This window comes from Pleurodeles waltl, chromosome 1_2 (genome assembly GCF_031143425.1).
Source record: "Pleurodeles waltl isolate 20211129_DDA chromosome 1_2, aPleWal1.hap1.20221129, whole genome shotgun sequence".
Lineage (NCBI taxonomy): Eukaryota > Metazoa > Chordata > Amphibia > Caudata > Salamandridae > Pleurodeles > Pleurodeles waltl.
The window spans coordinates 1,190,824,210-1,190,843,779 of NC_090437.1; the positions used below are offsets into that span (position 1 = coordinate 1,190,824,210).

The following is a 19,570-nucleotide window of genomic DNA, read 5'->3' on the forward strand; positions in this document are numbered from 1 at the left end:
TAGGCAAAGGGGGCATAATAGTGCACCAATAGCACAAAACCAAGCCATCCATAGTAAGCTAGCATGAGCTGACTTTGCAGCAAATCGTGATGCCACATGAAACAAAGTTAAACCAAGGGGTAAGCTAAACATTATATATCCATCCATATCATGTATAGTTTCTGAAAAATGACACTATGTGCGCAGTGCTAGAGGCTATACCCTGGGAATAACTCGCATACTAGACGCTGCTGGATCGCCTTAGCGCACTGTGTAGTCTCGCTAAAAAGGATTTTTGCAGTAAACACGGCCAGTGACATCATGCCACACTTGGAGGATCTAGGACTGCTCTTGTTTTAACATTTAACAAACGCAGCATTGCAGAATTTTATAGGGCGCTGAATGTTAGTAAATCTGAAACAGAATCTTGTTTAAAGGCAATTCAAAAGCCAGAGGCAACTGGGATAATGCTGTGTTACACGATGATCCTTTACTGGGAGTCCAGATCAAAAGGACAGCTTATGGAACAGAAAGCTTTTCAGCCATTGTTAGAAAGAGAGATGCTTCACTTGCACGGCTAAATGAGAGAGGGAGGATGGTCCAGGGTTTAAATGCGACTACAGAGAAAGCTTCCACACGTGTTCTCAATGTGCTGAATCTCTAGCACTATTTCTGTGGGCATGTGGGAATATATTGTTAAATAAATGATGTGCAAGCCTAGTAGAAAGCTACAAGTGTGAGTTATATCACTATAAGTTAAACCCCATTCCCACACTTGGCAGCAGGGGACTCTTGCCTGCACGAGCAAAGGGAATTACATTTTCATCACTAGAAACAAAAGTTACCACTATGATCTGAACGTGATACATTTGGCGAATAAATATACTTTAACGCTAAGTACACACTGTTGCAGTCACCCACACATTTGTAATAATGGCAGGTATGTGTTGAAACTGCTAAGGAATCACCCGAAGTTTTTAATCTAAAGATTCCAGACAATCTAAAATTAATATATACAGTTATGGATGGGAAGAGGAAATGTTTTACACTCATGGGTTCTGAGTGACAACAAATATTTAAAAAAGCAAAGCTCGAGTGGTCTGTGATGTTTCCAGAGTACCCATGTGAAAATCATCCTCCTTATGCTCTTTTTAGCCATCTGTAATTTTATGTTATGTATGGTCCACCCAAATCATCTGCCCCTGCTTCCAACATATATGTAAGGGCAAGCGAGTAATGGAGAAGTCATACTGAACATGGCTTCCTCCCCAAAATATATAAAAAACGTGCGCCCGAATGTATGGAGCCTTGCCACATTCCAACGCCATATTAGCATAATTTTTTTACGCTAATGTGGAGCAGGAAGTGCCAAAACACTGCGCAATGTTTACAAAGTGTTGCAATGCTTGCATCCAGGCATAATCTATGCAAGGGGGGCATTCCGGTGCTAGGGGGCCGTACAAATGACACAAAGGAATCTATGAGATTTCTTTGCACCACTTCTATCGGCATTTTTTAACGCCTGCTAAGTGCAGGCTTTAGAACGAGGCTCCCACAGGTTACAATGGGACTCTGGATGGTTTGCAGGATTAGCGTAATTTTTTATGCTAATCCTGCAAAGCACCGGTCTAGCGTAAAAAATTATGCCGCTAGTCCCCCTGACTACCGCCATGGTGCGCCGTATTTTAAACCTGATGCACACATGGTGGCATTAGGTGGGCGCTAAAGGGCGCAAGAAAAGTGGCACTGCACTAGGTGCAGCACCACTTTTCATAAATCTGCCCCGTGGTTTCCTACAAATAAGAGGTGTTACCAACTCACTGCAGCATGGCGAAACAATAGATTTTGCATAGTGAAATTTGCCCAAATCGTTTTAAAGAATTTTTAAGAAGTGAGCAGCAGAACCTAAGCATGTTTGCTGAGGAATTTACTGACATCTTCAGTTGGACAGAACGCATATGATGCTTAATGCTGTTATAATGCCACCCTTGTCAGTACTAGTTATATCTAGATATACTAGGATTAGCATCTGTCATCTTTGAAGATTAGAATCTAAATCCCAGCTTTTTCTACCCTTTCAGAAAATATTGCTTTCAAGAGGGTGAAATTAGCTTTCTGAGAAAGAACATTTTGCATCCGATTTTCTCTATCTGATGAAAAAGTTCTTAAAACGCATGCTGAATCCAAGGGAATCGTCTACACGGCTCATTTTATCCGCTGTGCTGAACAAACTGCCAGCCCAACTAATTTACCACTGAGAGTCCTTGACACGTCCATCCATAATGCACAGATTTTCTTGGTGCAAAAATTGCTTGGCACTGTACAGAATTCCTAGAAAGCTGCTTAAGGTCACAGCAGGTCTGAGATTGGATGCACAATTATAGCACTATCACTGTTCCCCAACGACCTGCCATTTCCTTCTAACAGTAATCCCAGGTAAATCGCACACAGCGCATGAACATTGAACTGGTACTCATTTCTTTCAGGGCAGCAGTGTCAATGGTGGAAGAAAGTAAGACAGTCTAGATGCAGCACCACTTTTCATAAATCTGCCCCATGGTTTCCTACAAATAAGAGGTGTTATCAACTCACTGCAGCATGGCCAAACAATACATTTTACATAGTGAAATCAGCCCAAATTGTTTTGACAAATTTTTAAGAAGTGAGCAGCAGAACTGAAACATATTTGCTGAGGACTTTACTGACCTCTTCCGTTGGACAGAATGCATATGACGCTCAATGCTGTCATAATGCCACCCTTGTCAGTACTAGTTATATCTAGGTATACTAGGATTCACATCTGTCGTCTAGAACCTAAGTCCCAGCTTTTTCTTCCCTTTCAGAAAATATTGCTTTCAAGAGGGTGAAATTAGCTTTCTGAGAAAGAACATTTTGCATCTGATTTGCTCTATCTGATGAAAAAGTTCTAAAAATGCATGCTGTATCCAAGGGAATCGTCTACATGGCTCATTTTATCCGATGTGCCGAACAAACTCCCAGCCCAACTAATTTGCCACTGTGAGCCCTTGCCACATCCATCCATAATGCACAGATTTTATTGGCGCAAAAATTGCTTGGCACTGTACAGAATTCGTAGAAAGCTGCTTGAGGTCACAGCAGGTCTGAGATTGGATGCACAATTATAGCACTTTCATTGTTCCCCTATGACCTGCCATTTCCTTCTAACAGTAATCCCAGGTAAATCGCACACAGCGCATGAACATCGAACTGGTACTCATTTCTTTCAGGGCACCAGTGTCAATGGCAGAAGAAAGTAAGACAGTCTAGTTCTAAGAAGTCCTTTCATAACATATAATTCCTTTCTCCAAGGTAATGATCATTTGCTTGAATTGGATAGTCCTGATATCATTGCAAAATCAATTGAGCAGTGAATTTGTTACTATTCTCAAACGGAAGGTTTACAGTGGCCTCCGCTTTATGAGTTTCCTGCCTCTAAAATGAAACTTAAAGCAACAGCGTTCATATCAGCAGTTAGGTGGAACAAAGTGTTGTCATTGTTGAAAGAATGGAGGCAATGCCTTACTCAATGGCACTGCAGACTCTACACTGACCCCCCTGAAAAACATCTGACAGGCAACTATACACCTTATCAGGGATCTGAAGAAATGTCATTACTTATACCCTACCCTGATGGAACTCAACAGGGTCCTCTTGCTCACCCCCACAAGTTTTAAGACTAGCTGCATCATGTACAAGGCCACTGCGAATCATGCCTGCTGCATACCTGGCTGACAAACTGAAAATTGAAGGGTTCGGAAAGAACTCAATGCTCGCCTCTTGAAAGATCAGTACATCTAGACACCTTATACCGCTCCCTTTCCTTACTGACCACTATAGCCTTCCTCCCACTTTTAAGTGATCATGGATCACAATATCCTTCACTATCCATTCACAGGGGTCCACTGAACTTGGCATATGCATACATACATACATACATACATACATTAATAGAAGGGCATACTGAAAAACAGGGGCATAGGTTTGGAGGGGATGGGCATGACACCCCGACCCCCAAATAAATGCATTCATGGCTTGGCTTTTATCATCATCCTCGTTGAACTAAAAGGTTTTAAATTGGTATTTTTTTGCATGAACTAATGCAGATCAGTACTGAACGTGTTCCTTACAGGAACAGTGTTTCTCAAACCTTGGTCATCCGTCCACCCTTTGGCATACTGCTTTTTAGTTGAGACATTTTCAATTTACACCCACAAAATCTTGCTAAGCTACACCCCTGCCGAAAAATCTGAATTTGCAGAGGTTTTGGACTTGGCTAAAGATGTTTTGGGAGCGCCAACATGTTCTTGGAATGACCTAAGAACACGAGCCCTGGGGCAGGGTCTCAGCACTTAACTTGGCAGGTGTCATCACAGATAGAGGGCAGTAACAGAGTATATCATTCCAACATGGCAGCAAAGTGTGAAGTTTACTTGATGGCCATTTGGAATGAAATAGTGCATAAATTATTCATGTTTTACCATCCCAAGATGGCCAACACGTTAGTTGTACAAATGTCTGCTATTTTAGAACTTTCAAACAATGATACACAATGTCAAAGAGCATTCCAAGATGGTCGCTTGCTACAAATTGGTTTACTGGTTGACTGGTGTGTGAGCCTAGGTCAAGCAGCAACAACAATCCTAGTCAGGATAAGGCACAAGCAAACCCCAAATTAACCTGTGCTCACCCCCTGGTAGCTTGGCACAGAGTGGTCAGAGTTAACTTAGAGGCAATGTGTAAAGTATTTGTGCAAAAGGTCAAACAGTAAAACAGTGAAAACACCACACAGAAAAGATTCCCACACCAGGTTAGGAAATAGAGCTTAGTTTAATAAACAAAACAAGACCAAAACTACAAAACTTCAGTCAGTAAAACCGCAGTTATTAATTTTTAAGGAATAAACTGCAATGTAGCACCTAAAAGCATACAGCGCCAACCACAGCTATCTCGTCATGCTGGACAGGATCAAAGTCAAAAGTTCAGGTTGACCGTGACTGAGCATGTATCGGATACAGTCCTAGATTAGTCCTGCTGAAGGTTTACTTTCACAAGTTTTGTGCCAAGAGTCCTTTTCTCGTTGGAGAGGATCGCAAGGAGCAAGAAGACCATCGCGGACAGTGAACAGTGTGGCGTGAAGAGCAATCAAGGTGTCACGCATAGGCAGGCTGGTACTTCGCACTAGCAGTCCCTGGCGAGCGGTTGATGCTGCTGTGTGAAGAGACAGGCTGGTGGTAGTATACATTGATTTTCTGTGCGAGTGGTGTGGTTCCAGTGAGAACAGGCCCATACGCAGTAATGAAAAGCCCACTTTGAAATTTAAAGGTTCAAGAGACCACCAAGGGTCCAGGACCTCTGAGGCACCTCTTAGCGGTCAGGAACTCGTTGAAGATGGGCCTAGGATCTATGGTGAGCCTGTTATGCCCATGAGGCTCAAATCAGGAGGCTGGCACTAGCTCTTTGAGTCACTATTATCTCCTTAAGTCACTCTGGGGACCTGGGTTCAAAATGGGTTGTGGGTCAAGTTCTTCCTCCGCAGGCAAGAGGGCGGCGGTCAGCAGGTCAGCACAGCACGGCAGCAGCTCCTTCAGAGTAGCAGTCCAGCGGAGTGGTAGCCCTTTCAGCAGAACAGCAGTCCTTCTTCCTGGCAAAGTATCCACAGGTAAAGAAGTGTCCTGAAATGGTGGTGTCTGACCTCCTTCTTTTATACACTGGTGCCCTGGTTCTGGAAGGTGAGAGGAGCTTCTAGACAGTGTCTTTTAAGTGCATGGGATTCCGTATCTCCCTGGCCCTGGCACCAAGCTGGCTGAAGTGACAATGCAGCATCATTAAGCCCTTTGTGTGGAGACAGGACACAGCATAGTAAATGAGTAAATGAGGATGAGCCTAGCTCCTCCCTCCCATCTTGCCAGTGATGGCCCATTCAGTCAAACCTAAGCTATCATTGTGTGTGGCTGTCTAGGAGGAATATACAAAGCCCAGCTTCCAACTACACCAAAACTTGTGATCAGAGACAGGCTCTAGGCTCCAAATGGCTAAGGCATTAAGGTGCCAACTTCCTAAAAGTGGCATTTTCAAAATTGCAATTTAAAATCCAACTCCACCCTAAGTTAGGACTCAAAATTGTGATTCCAGAGACACCAAACATGAAGGAGACATATCTCCCCTATTTGAAAATGACATGTATAAACTATAATACGGTATCTCCAATGTTAGCCTGTGGGAGAGATAGGCCTTGCAATACAAAAAATGAATTTAAGAGTTTTTCACTACTAGGACATGTAAAATCTGAAAGTACATGCCCCACTTTTTAAATCCATTGCCTTTGCCCCCTGGGCTCTTCGGGGACTACCTTATGGTTGGCTTATAGGTATTAAAATGAAAGGGTTGGGCCTGAAGAAAGGCTTATTTTGCCAGGTCGACATGGCAGTTTAAACTGCACACACAGGATCTGCAATGGCACAAATGGGTATACAAACTGGACGTATGACCCTACCAAATCAGTACACTTCTGGATCTGTGAAGAACTCTGACAGGAAGAAGGACTGCTTGGCCGCTATAAGGACTGCCACTCTGGTGTGCTGCTCTGGAAAAAACGGTTTTCTGCTGTGCTGCCCTTCTCCCTCTGCCCTGCTGAGGAAGGACTGGACTCATCTCACCTCACCCAGAGTGACTCCAGGGGCTTGCTAGCTTGCCTTCTGTTCTTGTGTTCAGGGGCACAAAATACTTCCAACACAACCTGCAACAGCACCTGGATTTTACCTGCTGCACGTCTTGCCCCGTCAAGTGGTGCCAGTCCTGCCCTGGGTCCTTGGAAGTGGGTATAAAGTGCCGCAACTACCAAAATCCACACATCTGTGATTGCGCTGGTTGGAAAAGATGCATCTCCTTTGACGCCAATGCATTGCTGCTACCAAAGACATCGCCGGTTGCACAGCTCAATGACAATGGATCATCTATACCTGAGGGGTTCAGCAGTGATGCATCCCTGATTGTGCGGTTTGGAACTGATGCATTGCCTACATCGCCAAGATCAACAACAACACATTAAGTTAGCAATCCCTTGTGTCGCTCTTCGCATCCTCCCTCGATGCCAAAGCAACCCCAAACCAAAGTACTGATTTCAGCGGGCTAAGCCTGGTCCCTGTATCAGACCCGCACTCCGTCGAGGTCGGCCTGAGTTTTAAGATTTGGCCCGGTCTAACGCTACCAGCTAGCCCTGGTTGACGCACTATGTTGCTAAGCACTACAGTTTCATTTATTCTTTAAAAATCCTATCTCAAATTCTGCTTATAGGATTTTTGTCATTTTGCTCCCGTTTTGTTCATTAAATTAAGTTCTCTTTTTCTAACCAGGTATATTTTTGTGTGGTTTTTCACTGTTTTACTGTTTGAAGTGTTGCATAAATACTTTACACATTGCCACTAGAGTTAAGCCTGACTGCTATGTGCCCAGCTACCAGGCGGTGGGCACAGGTTACCTCTTAGTGTGTATATAACTTACCCTCACCAGCACTGTAGTTCCTGCTTGGACAGGGTGCATACCTCTACCGCCCAGAAACCCCATGTCAAACAAAGCTGAAACCCAGCTATTCAAATTTTCAGTGATGCCTGCTTCTGCTCCATTTCTTCATCTTGCAAGCAGCTTGTGCGAAAACAAATAGATGTTCGTACAATGGCTGGTATTTCCATGGAAAGAACCTGTTGTTCCATTCCATGTTCCAGCTTAAGGAATATTTTCTGTAGAGTGTGACCCTATGCCGTAGTATTGATTCCCCAAAAGAGATATGCCCTTGAGAGGACGCTGCTATTAAAGGCAAGTAAAATAGCAATAGGAAATATAACCTACAAGTCACCCAGATACAAAAATATCTGTTTTTAAATGTTATGCAGAAATTGGATGCAAATATGGAATTTAACAGGATTGCAGAAATTGTGCACGTATTTTTTTCTATAGAATAGTCATTAATATATCATTACATTAATGCGCTTTATTATGAATTATTTCTTTATGAGGCACTGTGTGACATAAGATAGGGAACATCAGATACCATGTAAGGTCTGATTATCGAGACCATAGAATAATCACTAAAAGTGAAGGGTTTTCAAAATCATGGTTTGCACGATTAATATATTGCCTTTTCCACACGCTGGTGTTTAAATCCAAACAATATTATGTTTAAGTATAAAGGTATGATTCTGTTCTGACGGTTTACATGCAGTTGATTACATTTAACCCATTTAACCCACAAGATAACACTCCAAAACTTTTACTTATCGATCAAAATATTACTTTGACGGAGAGTACAATATTAATTATAGGCACAACGAAATACCAGGCTCTTTTCGCATCTGCGCGACGTTAAGTATTTACCTTGAGTCCACCACAGACGGGACAGGATGCAAAGAAAGCTCTTGCAATCCCAGGTTGCGGGCTGCATATTTCACAAGGTTCAACTGCGACTCCACTAGGTGGTGCCAGCTCACTACTTTTAGCCTCTGACACCTGACCTTGTGGTTTTACAGCTGACCACTTAGGGAGAAAATCCACATAGGTCTCGTCACTTGTGTCCCTGGTGGTTTGGTGATGCGTGGAGGTCAGCAGCCGCCCACAGTCCTGGCTTTGCTCGGGGGGCCCTTTTGTTTCCGTGGGTGTTGCCAGCCGCTTGGCAATGGCAGTGCCCTGGGCCTGGTCCTTTGTTAATGGACACTCTGAACTCTTGTGCTGAATGTCTCTAGCAGCTGGGTGTAATAAACTCCGCGGTGTGTCGTAATGATGATGCCTGATGAAGCTGGGAACCTGATAGTCCGAGGCCCTGGTGGTCTCGGTGTGCTGGCAAGTACATACATTCTGATCTGCAGCCAAGTTCAGCGGCAGGCTGAGCAGGGACCCAAACTCCTCGCCGTGGCAGATGTCCAGGCTCCCAGCACAGGAAGAGAAACTTCCAGAGTACGAAGAGTGACTTCCAGTAGCGATTCCGCTGTCAGAAGAACTCTGACGACCAATTTCCTGTAGCTGCCTGGAGCGCACGGGCTTGGGAGGCTGCTTGGTGGGGCGCGTGGCTTCCGCATAGGCCTTCTCTTCCCCAAGATGGATGCCTTTGGCGGCTGCCATTCCATGGCCTTCTAGGGACGTGCTGGCTGAAGACGGCTCGGCCCAGATTGTCAACCGGCTCCCCAGGCTGGCATCGGAGTGGCTTGTGTCGGAAGAGGAGCTTGACAAACTTCTGTCATCCCCTGGAAAAAAGAAACGGGACAGTGTGTGTTAACTGCTCAAATACTGAAAATGAGAAATATGGCAAATAGAAACTCAAAACGCACAAGGGTATTAAACTAAAGACATTGCATTTTCAGCTAGCCGGGTACAGAGATCACCAAAAAAACAAATTACATTTTCGTGACCAACTCAAAAGAGATCACAGGGGCACTCTGAATATAGAGCTGTCCATTAAATATACAAATCATAACATGATAATGTGTTTTTCCAGAACCGAAATAGTGAGAATGAAAGTAAGCTACCTTTTAGACATTTTTCCACCTTGTATTGGGATTATGGGTAACTGGTTAATGAATTATCCAACAGCTCTATCATAGGAGGTACCCAAGCAATTCCATGGATTCTAGTATAGTTCACACAGAAAAAAAGAACCATTTGCACTAAAACCCTGTGACCAAAAAGAAAACACGCTTGAGTTCATCACCGGATTCATTCAAGGCAACTGGCTCCATTGTGCTTGACTGGTAACTCTGCCCATAATCAAATGGCTCCATTGTGCTCAGAATCACTATTCACCAAAAATTGGTGACGACCTGTCACGGATTTCACCTATAAAATCTATGAACAAAGAAAAATATTAACTTGGACCATACAATTATATTTAAAATAGAGGGTTACTGTATGCCCAGGTGTCCTGTAAGATGCAGGAAATTTTACTCTGAAAGTCCGTGTTTGCACAGGAGAGCACAGATTCAACATTAGGAGAACGGATGCCACAAAGCCCCTAAAGAAATAGTTTGTTCACATCAGACATGCTTGTATTGACATCGTTTAGTACACGAGCAACAAAATGGAGCTAATGACAAAAATTTCTCCAACCAGAGGAAATGGATTTATGAAGTAAGTATAGTGCAAAAGTGCCACACTGACCAAATCAAAGGAGGGGAGCTGATTTACAATCACTGATTAGTACACACATTACAATGAAAGACACCACTGCATTTTTTAAACGCTGTTAGAAAATTCCACACATCTAAAATACATTTTCCTTTAGGGTCAAATAAGCAATACTTCTCTTGATGCATTTTAAAAAAAATATTTTATATTTGTGCATATTGTAGAAAACAGAAAATAATCTCACTAATATTTTTTCTTGAACTTCCAAAGAAAGGGTTCTTTTAAAACACAATCTGGCCACTGGAAGTAGGTCTGAACTACAGACTAAACTGGGTTGGTTGTGAAAGGACTCCCTTCCTGTCAACAAAGCACCTTTTAAAATTAGCCATTCCGGAATCCTCGCTCGCGCAACACAAATAACTGGGAGGTCCACTGCATGCACTATAACTGCACCAGAATGTGAGGCACTCTGTAAGCCTTTAGGGGTCGATCATTGACACCTTAAGAAGGTAGTGAATTCTGTGCTTATTCTGGCCTTTGGCTTATTTCCAGGCAAACGCATATTGGACGAGTTTGTACCATTCTTCCAATCACTTCCCATTAAGGAGGACACAACTTTGTAGGAACATAAGAACAAAAACACAAATCAGCGTCTAGGTAGCAGTTTAATCAATTAAATAATACATTTCCATATTACTTTTGTAATTCTCATTCTAGACTCTCAATTGACTTTCACAAAATTACAGATTTATTGGCTTGCACCATGAACTGTTGCAACTTGTTTTGATTCTCTGGTCTATTTTTCAGGATTTCAACCAATTCTTAAGTGTGTAAACTTTAAAGATCTGTTTTTTGTTTTATTAAATTGTGTGGGGAAGTGCCCTTTTTGTGTGACCACCCCCATTTATTTGAAGCAGTTTTTTTTACTTCATCCACTGGGACACTATTATTCACATCCCAGTGCAAGTGCTCTGACCCCTAAAACATGGTCAAATTGGCTAACTCGTAATTAGCATATTTCACTTCATCATACAGCCATAGGATTTTGGCCATAAATACATCCATGGCAGGGAAAAACAGAGTAACAATTAACATATTAATGTTGCTATTTTGGGTTTGGGGTAAACTAGATTAATGGGTTCAACCACTATTTTTGATACTTATCAAAATACACTTCAATGGTAAAGTTAGATTTTTATTAAATATTTACAAAATGTAAGTTTTAGAAAGTTACCATTCCCCTGCCTGAAGTTCATGGAGGCTAATTAGCATTAGCTTGTCAACAGCTGCTCCGCTAGTGCTTGATCTTCATGAAGTGTGAAAACGTTTCCCAGAGCAGAACAATGGTTTAGGTCTGTTGACATGATGGGCTGGGTGTGGGGCATATATTCCCTATCAGCCTAGAAAGGGCAGCTGGGGATGTTCCAGAGACATTAATAACTTGAGAGGAGCATAGGTGAGGTGGGGTCTCCCTACTCATAGTTTAGTGTAAGGAGAGACCTGAAAGGTGAGAACTCTTCGATCTGCTTCAACCTGGCTTCAACCCAGTGGGAAGGGGAACTGGTCCCAGAATGAGTTTGGTTTTGCTTAGGAGGAGGGAACTACTCATACCCCCAAACACACCCCTGACTGACATACAAACTCACTCCTAGAGTAGAAGGCCTATGCCATCTTGGATTTCCATTAAATTAGTGCACACTGATAATTTGCAGCAAACATTGTGCTGTAAAAATGGGTAGGGTTGCCGTTGGGAACTTTCCCCCATTAGGTAGGGAATGTCCATTGTCAAGGACCACTGACCTGATACCCAGGAGCTCTGTAGGAGCAAAGTGAGTTCAACAATCCTCCTTGAGGTTAACCCTCAGCACACAAGAAGTTATGGATGGTGGTGGTCGACCCCTAGGGGAAGAAGGGGTGGGATTTGTAGATGAAGAAATGGTGGTTCGGGTCAGCAGCCACCTGTGGAAACTGGATTTCTACTCTGCCATAGGGGTTTCTGAACTCTTGTCCTTCCAATCTTCCCTCTGGGGCTCGTGTGGTTAGTTCAATTGAGTGAGAGTGTTCTCACAGAAGGAGAAAAATGTTTCCAGTTCTTTCACTTGCCATGTTTAAGTCTAAACCTATTAAATTATAGGATAAATACAAGTTGGACCTTCAAACCTGCAGGCAGCCTTATTTTCAAAGTGCTAAGCCCCTCTATTCTTTGTCTTTGGTTACAACACCAAAATCCTGCAAACTAAACTAAATCAGGGTTAACAATTGCCTTTTCAGTACTTTTGCAGGTTCAGTGCAATGACCTTTTTAGTGTTTGGTTTTTCTTTGAGGTTATTTTCTTGGCTATAGTCTCAAAGAGTCCAGAAGATTTTGTGATCTGAGCTTTCCTTTTTTGTGTTTCTCTTGCATGTGTATAGCGAGGTTGGGGCAGGTGGAACCATGGAGAAATCCGAAGTCCTACTCAGGTGGTGAAGCAGCAAGACTGGACACAGAAAGGTAAGTTCCCTTGAGAACTCAGCAGGAGATGCGTTCCCACAGGAAACAAGAAGCCAAGCAGAGAGGGCTGGGTTGGGTGCTGTATTTATACTGCAGCACCAAAAATGGCTGCCAAATCTTCTGAGATACCCAACTCTTGAGGGATCTTGGACAGGAAGATTGTGGAAGGAGGCCTTCCAGACGGTGGGGGATGGGGGTCAAATGTGAATAAAGCCTCCACAAAGACTTCTGGGCATTTTAGGTCTATGGAGCATCTGGGGCCTGGGCATATTAAGTCCATGTGACATCTGGGGCAGATAGGTGGTGGCAATCCATACTAAACCGGAAGTGGAGGGTAGAGTCAGATTGTCATCTCAGGGCCTCACGTATGGCACAGGAGCTACAGAGAGTGGGGCTACAAACAGCCTAGGCCACATGGGACATGCCATCTAGGAGTCATCTCCATACATTCACCAATAAACAGTACAAAAATGGATCTCTCCACCAGCTCAGCCCCTCAAAACACTTTCTGAAACTGCGGGAGGACAGAAGAGGGCTGCACCTGCTGTCTGAAACCTGTTAGGAAACCTGAAGGGTTGGACCTGCTCCCACTTGTACCCAAGACAAAGAAATGGAATCCAATGATTAATTGACCTACCTTCTGTGTGGTGATAGGGATACAACAAAGTGCAAGAGGCTTTTTACCAGAACTGCACAGCTGACCAGAATGGGACATTGCTGGTGCACCTACTGGAATGAGTACTGGCCCCTATTTGCTGTCCCTGAGGTGCCGGGAACCTTAGCAGTGACAAAGAGGAGCAGCTTTACAGACTTTGAAAACCTAGGACTTAGAAACTCTTTGAACTTCCAAGACGAGCGGAGCATCAGCGGCATAAGGTTTCTGGCAGCTTCAGCTTTTGGCTTGTTCTGATGAAAAATAACTAAGGCCTGATTTAGAGTTTGGCAGAGGGGTTACTCTGTCACAAATGTGACAGATATCCTGTCAGCCATATTACAAGTTCTATAGGCTATAATGGAATTGTAATATGGTGGACGGGATTTCCAACATGATTGTGACTGAGTACCCCCTCTACCAAAGTCTAAATCATGCCCTAAGTCTTAAGACAGCAATCATGATTGGGCAAAGGCTCGAAAAGTGTCTGCCCGAAGCAAGGGCTTAGTATGCTATGAAATTTCAAGTTGTCCTGCTCAGAGCTTTTCCCTTCAAAATCAATGGTTTCAGAGGGATCTCATCCAGCAGCCATCTGACTTTGAGAGGACTTCATGGGCTATAGCCTGCAGCCTTGCACCACTGAAGAATTTTGGCTTCCATTTTCAGAGAGCAATGCCCAAAGTAAAATCTTTGGATGGGATAAATCTGCTTGGTGTATCTATCCTGAGTTCCATCATGAACAGTACTTTGCATTAGAGCTTTATTTTTTTCATGGAGTATTTTCTCCTAAATCTTTAGTCCATTTTTATAAATTAGAGTTTGATTTTTATTGTGTTGCGCTTTGACTTGTTACCTATTTTGCCACTTCTAAATGCTCTACAAATTTTCGCTAAGTTAAGCGTATCTGCTTTGTAACACAGCTACAGGGGTTGAGCTCAGGCTTAATGCTGAAACATTTGCTAGGACCCAACAGGTTAGTGACTTTATTACTTATAATGGACTATCATCCATTCCAATTAATAATTCACTTTCTTATAATATGCATGTTTGAAATGTCATTATTGTACAGGTGATTACCAACACCTCCTTCCATTAAACATTCAACTTTGTAATTGTGATTCGGCTGAAGAATAAATATATTAATTAAATAAGAGCTAGCTATCTTGGAAAATATTGAATGCAATAGCGGTGTACCTTAAGGGGTGTCAGTCATTTTGAAAAAAGAAACCAGAGGAGGTGATTGACCCCTGTTGTGGGGCTGCCAACTCTTCAGAAATGTGTAAAATAAACCTGCTTATGGATTGCAAAACGCAATGCAGTATCACCCCACATATCACTGTGCCATCTTCCCCTTAACAGCGACCTGTGCTCTAATAAAGGACCAGGGTGCTCACCTCGCTCAACTAATGTGCCTGGCTGCACTTCAAGATGTGCTGCTGGAGAAGGAAGAGAGCTTAAGAATTGTTCTCTGTTCCGTGAAAAACCAATCAAATAAATAAATATTAGGATTTAAAATGTCTGTGGCTACACACTTCTAAAATAAATGGGCCTCCATAAACTTCTACTATTTACTTAAAGTGTTACCAGGTCCATGACAGTTTTCACTGTTTTAAAATAGTTGCCTCCTTGTCATGTGTGAGCTACAATGCCACTTATTTTAAAATACGTTTTAATTAGTTATCTTTAAACGTAGTAGTTTCTGAAGTATACAGACATTTTAATAGACATATATATATTTTTTTAAGAACGTTTTATCATTTCTTTGTATGTACCTTACAATAAAAATGATTTTTAAGCCAGTTCACAATCATGAAGGGAGATGCAACTACTGACCAAAGGAAGTGGGAGAAGTGAAATAAAAAATGAAATGACAAAATAGCACCAATACCTGACTTACATTGTGACAAAAACCTGCTTCTGCAAACCTCAAAACTAGGCATACACTTCAATCTTGTTGATGCTTGGCAGATTGTTTTTCACCCACCACTGAAAATGTACTTGCACTGGCCCTCAGGTTAAGTCATGACCAATGTGACACTGCTGCTTTAATATGCTTGATCCATCAGCAGCCTTAGATTGATCCCTCTATTCTTCTCAAAAGACTTTCTAACATCAGCTTCAAAGGGTGAGTGGCTGCCTGGTTCTGCTTTTCTGCAGCCTTTACTCAATCAGTTAGGCTTCATCCATTTCAATCGTCTACCTGTTCCATCATGTGTGGATCCTACAACGTTCATGTCTTTTATTCACCGTTTGAGCTCCTTAATCAGATTATCTGGTTGTATGGCCATTGTGCACATTATCGAGTCTCAGCTGATGAACAGCCTTCAACTCACAGCTCCTGTCTCAGCCAGTGGTCTAATTACTTCTTTATAAGTAATTTACTGAAACGTGATGGCACTCATACAGATCATTGCACGATTTTCTGTGGCCTTCATCATTAGTATTCCTTCTCCTCCCGCAACTAAAGTAAAATGTTTATGAGTCACTTTTGTTTGGCATCCCTCCCTCAGTCTAAATCAATACTGTTTCCTCATCATGTTTAAAAAAAAAATAATTGCTGAGAAAGGCCATTCCATTTATACCCAGTCATCTGCATGCCTTATTAGTTTCTGCCTGTAACCCCCTTCCAGGCTCGACTACTGTAACATTTAGCTGGGACTGTTGGATAAACTTCAAAGGATTCAAAATTTGGTTGCACGTGTGACCTGGAAGCTGTGTAGTTTTGCTCGTGGGACACAGTCACTGATTGTGTCACATTGACTCCATGTAGGAGAAAGAGATGCTTTCAAAACCCCCTTGTAAGCAAATGCCAGTTCACCCCCACATGTTTGGAATGATGGTGCTGGTTTTTCAACTATGAGAGTGCATTGAGGCCTGCTAACCAGACCTCAGTGCCAGTGTTCTAACCCTATACAAATTGAATGTCGAACTGGATACACCTAATTGGCAAGGCCAGGTATACTTGTAAGTCCCTAGTATATGGTACCCAGGGTACCTAGAGCATGTAAGTCAGAAGATCCACTCCGGGCTGCAGCTCTGTTTGTGCCACCCTGTGTGTGGAAAAAGTACATCATGGCATTACGCTGCCAGTTCCACGTTGCCATTCACCCAATGGCAAAGCCACCTTATCCCTTAACAATATATATAGGTTATATGTAAGTCTCCCCTAAGGAAGACATATAGAGCCCTATGGCAGGGAGCTATATTTTGCTAGGTAGGACATATATTTTTTTATATGTCTTAACATCAACACTTTCAAATTGTCATTTTGCTGTGGATAAAATTAGTAGAACATTAGCAACACAAAAGGATGATGGACGGAGTGCTGACAATGCAAACACTCACCCCCAGTCACAGATCTGGGTTTAATCCATCGTTTTTTTGCTGCCCATGCCATTCCAGTTTGGACCCAGCCATATGCAAATCAGTCTTGACCCTGTTCCCCATGGGAACAGTCCAGCCCGAACTGCTAGGCCAGGTCTTCCCTGGACTGGAAACAAGCATCCTGGGACCGGTTTCGGGGTTTCACCCCTCATCAGCCAGGCTAGCTTGAATCCAGTGGCATGGGAAGCACGGAACCCACGTCTGGGCATACCCTTCCCACTTAGGGCAACATTAGCAACACAAAAGGATGATGGACGGAGTGCTGACAAAGCAAACACTCACCCCCAGTCACAGATCTGGGTTTAATCCATTGTTTTTTTGCTGCCCATGCCATTCCAGTTTGGACCCAGCCATATGCAAATCAGTCTTGACCCTGTTCCCCATGGGAACAGTCCAGCCCGAACTGCTAGGCCAGGTCTTCCCTGGACTGGAAACAAGCATCCTGGGACCGGTTTCGGGGTTTCACCCTTCATCAGCCAGGCTAGCTTGAATCCAGTGGCATGGGAAGCACAGGACCCACGTCTGGGCATACCCTTCCCACTTAGGGCAACATTAGCAACACAAAAGGATGATGGACGGAGTGCTGACAATGCAAACACTCACCCCCAGTCACAGATCTGGGTTTAATCCATCGTTTTTTTGCTGCCCATGCGCCGGGTATGCCCAGACGTGGGTCCCGGGCTCACTGTGCCACTGGATTCAAGCTAGCCTGGCTGATGAGGGGTGAAACCCCGAAACCGGTCCCAGGATGCTTGTTTCCGGTCCAGGGAGAACCTGGCCTGGCAGTTCGGGCTGGACTGTTCCCATGAGGAACAGGGTCAAGACTGATTTGCATATGGCTGGGTTCAAACTGGGGTGGCATGGTGAGCAAAATAATGGATGGATTAAACCCAGATCTGTGACTGGGGGTGAATGTTTGATTGGTTCCGCATTCCGTCCATCCAGTTACGCTATCCCACAGCGTTTGTGTTTTGCTTTGCTTTTGCCGCCCTAAGTGCACCGGGTATGCCCAGACGTGGGTCCCGGGCTCACTGTGCCACTGGATTCAAGCTAGCCTGGCTGATGAGGGGTGAAACCCCGAAACCGGTCCTAAGATGCTTGTTTCCGGTCCAGGGAGAACCTGGCCTGGCAGTTCGGGCTGGACTGTTCCCATGAGGAACAGGGTCAAGACTGATTTGCATATGGCTGGGTTCAAACTGGGGTGGCATGGTGAGCAAAATAATGGATGGATTAAACCCAGATCTGTGACTGGGGGTGAATGTTTGATTGGTTCCGCATTCCGTCCATCCAGTTACGCTATCCCACAGCGTTTGTGTTTTGCTTTGATAAAATTAGTAGACCCACAGTAACACAGTGTTACTGGTTGGCACCCCAACCCAGCAAACACCTGAACAGGACTACCTAACTGGGTCATGTAAGGTATCAAATTAGTCATGGCATTAAACCCGACCTGATGCCCAGGTCAAATTTAATACCACAATTAAAGTTTACCAACTTTTAGAAAGTTGCCACTTTGTACTCCAGTTAGCCCAGCGACCTCACAAAGAGCCTTGCACACAGGCAGATTTTAGAGTGCCGGGGGAGATGGGTGAACAACTCCCTGGACCAGAAACAGAGGCAGCTGCAGCAGAGTGAGGTGTTACCTCTTTTCCCAGGATGGCCACTCAGGGTGCTAGCCCAAAAAGGTGAGCTTTAAAGGGGAAACTGCCTTTGTGAGGGAAGTAGCACCAACACCCCTGAGCAGGATGCCTTTTGTTCCTGCAGACAAAGTAGAGACAAAACCAAGGAGGAAAAACCTACCACCAAACCAGGTTTACCATTGGTGTGTAGACCTCTAGTAGCCACACCTCTAGTGTGAGCTACCAGACTCATAACATCAGAGGAAGGGTCATGCCATCTTGAAAGGGGCAAGAACATGGCACTCTGGGACAGCCAAATGCCACACATCACAGGAACTTTGTTACTAGGTAGGAGGGGACCCAGTAGCCCATTGGCTAGTGACCGCGATGGCCCCTCAGGGCACTTTCCTGGGACAAATATGGCACCCTTGGACTTGCACAAAGAGAGGCTGCCATCAAAAGGACTGCACATGCTGCACTTTGGGCTAGTAAAGTTTGGACTATGTCTCGGCTTCTGGCTTTGGAAAAAAATTATTCCTAGCCCAACCCTATAGCAGTGACTTGAAGGATCAGTCTGCTGATCTCCTGGAACCAGCTCCAGGGACTCAAGACCTGAAAAAGCCAAAACCAACAATTTGGTAGCCACTGTAGAACTTTTGGTGCTACCAGTCGCCAGACACCCAAGAGGACAAATCTAAAAAAGCCAAAATTTGCACTCGAGTCTGCCTGACCCAGGAGAGCTATCCAAGTCTGGATTTGTCACACCCACAGCACACCAGCCTCTACCTAAAGATTTCAGCGATTTCACCCCAACTGCGGTGCAGACTGCCCAGTAGCCCAGCATTGTCTGTCCTGCTACTGACCAGTAGCCTAGCATATGCTGGCCTGCTACTGCAATGTAGAGGACTTCTAGGGCTCTGTGGCCAAGTTCACCCCATTTCACCTGTGGACCAAGGCGCCGCTACAAAGACAATCATATCGACCGCACCACTACAGAAGAATCAAGTGAGAATCTTTTGCCTGCATCCCTCAGCATCAGGACCACTCCGTTGATGACTATGGCGGTTGTCCTGTAAAGTTTGGATCTTACCCTAAAAACACTCTGGTGGCCAGGTAACTGGCCAAACAGTCCACACTGGCCCCCTAGACCTCTGTTCTACCAGAATTGGTCACCCAACCCAGGCCAGGGTAGTTGAACTAACTGTTTCAAACTTTTAATAAGTTTTCAAAGGTTGTATTGAAAAGTGATAATATCTTCTAAAATTGGTATCTCCGGAACCTTCCTCATCAAGGACTGTAAAAATTCATTAAAATA

The 19,570-nt window shown here is 43.9% G+C and overlaps 1 protein-coding gene across 1 annotated transcript in view; it reads right to left on the reverse strand.

Annotated features, from left to right (window-relative positions):
* DOK7 (docking protein 7) overlaps positions 1–19,570 on the reverse strand; it is a 479,904-nt gene that overhangs the window by 226,101 nt on the left and 234,233 nt on the right. Inside the window, exon 7 of the mRNA XM_069203471.1 lies at positions 8,371–9,233. Coding sequence (XP_069059572.1) covers positions 8,371–9,233 — 863 coding nt within the window. The remainder of the gene's footprint in view (positions 1–8,370; positions 9,234–19,570) is intronic.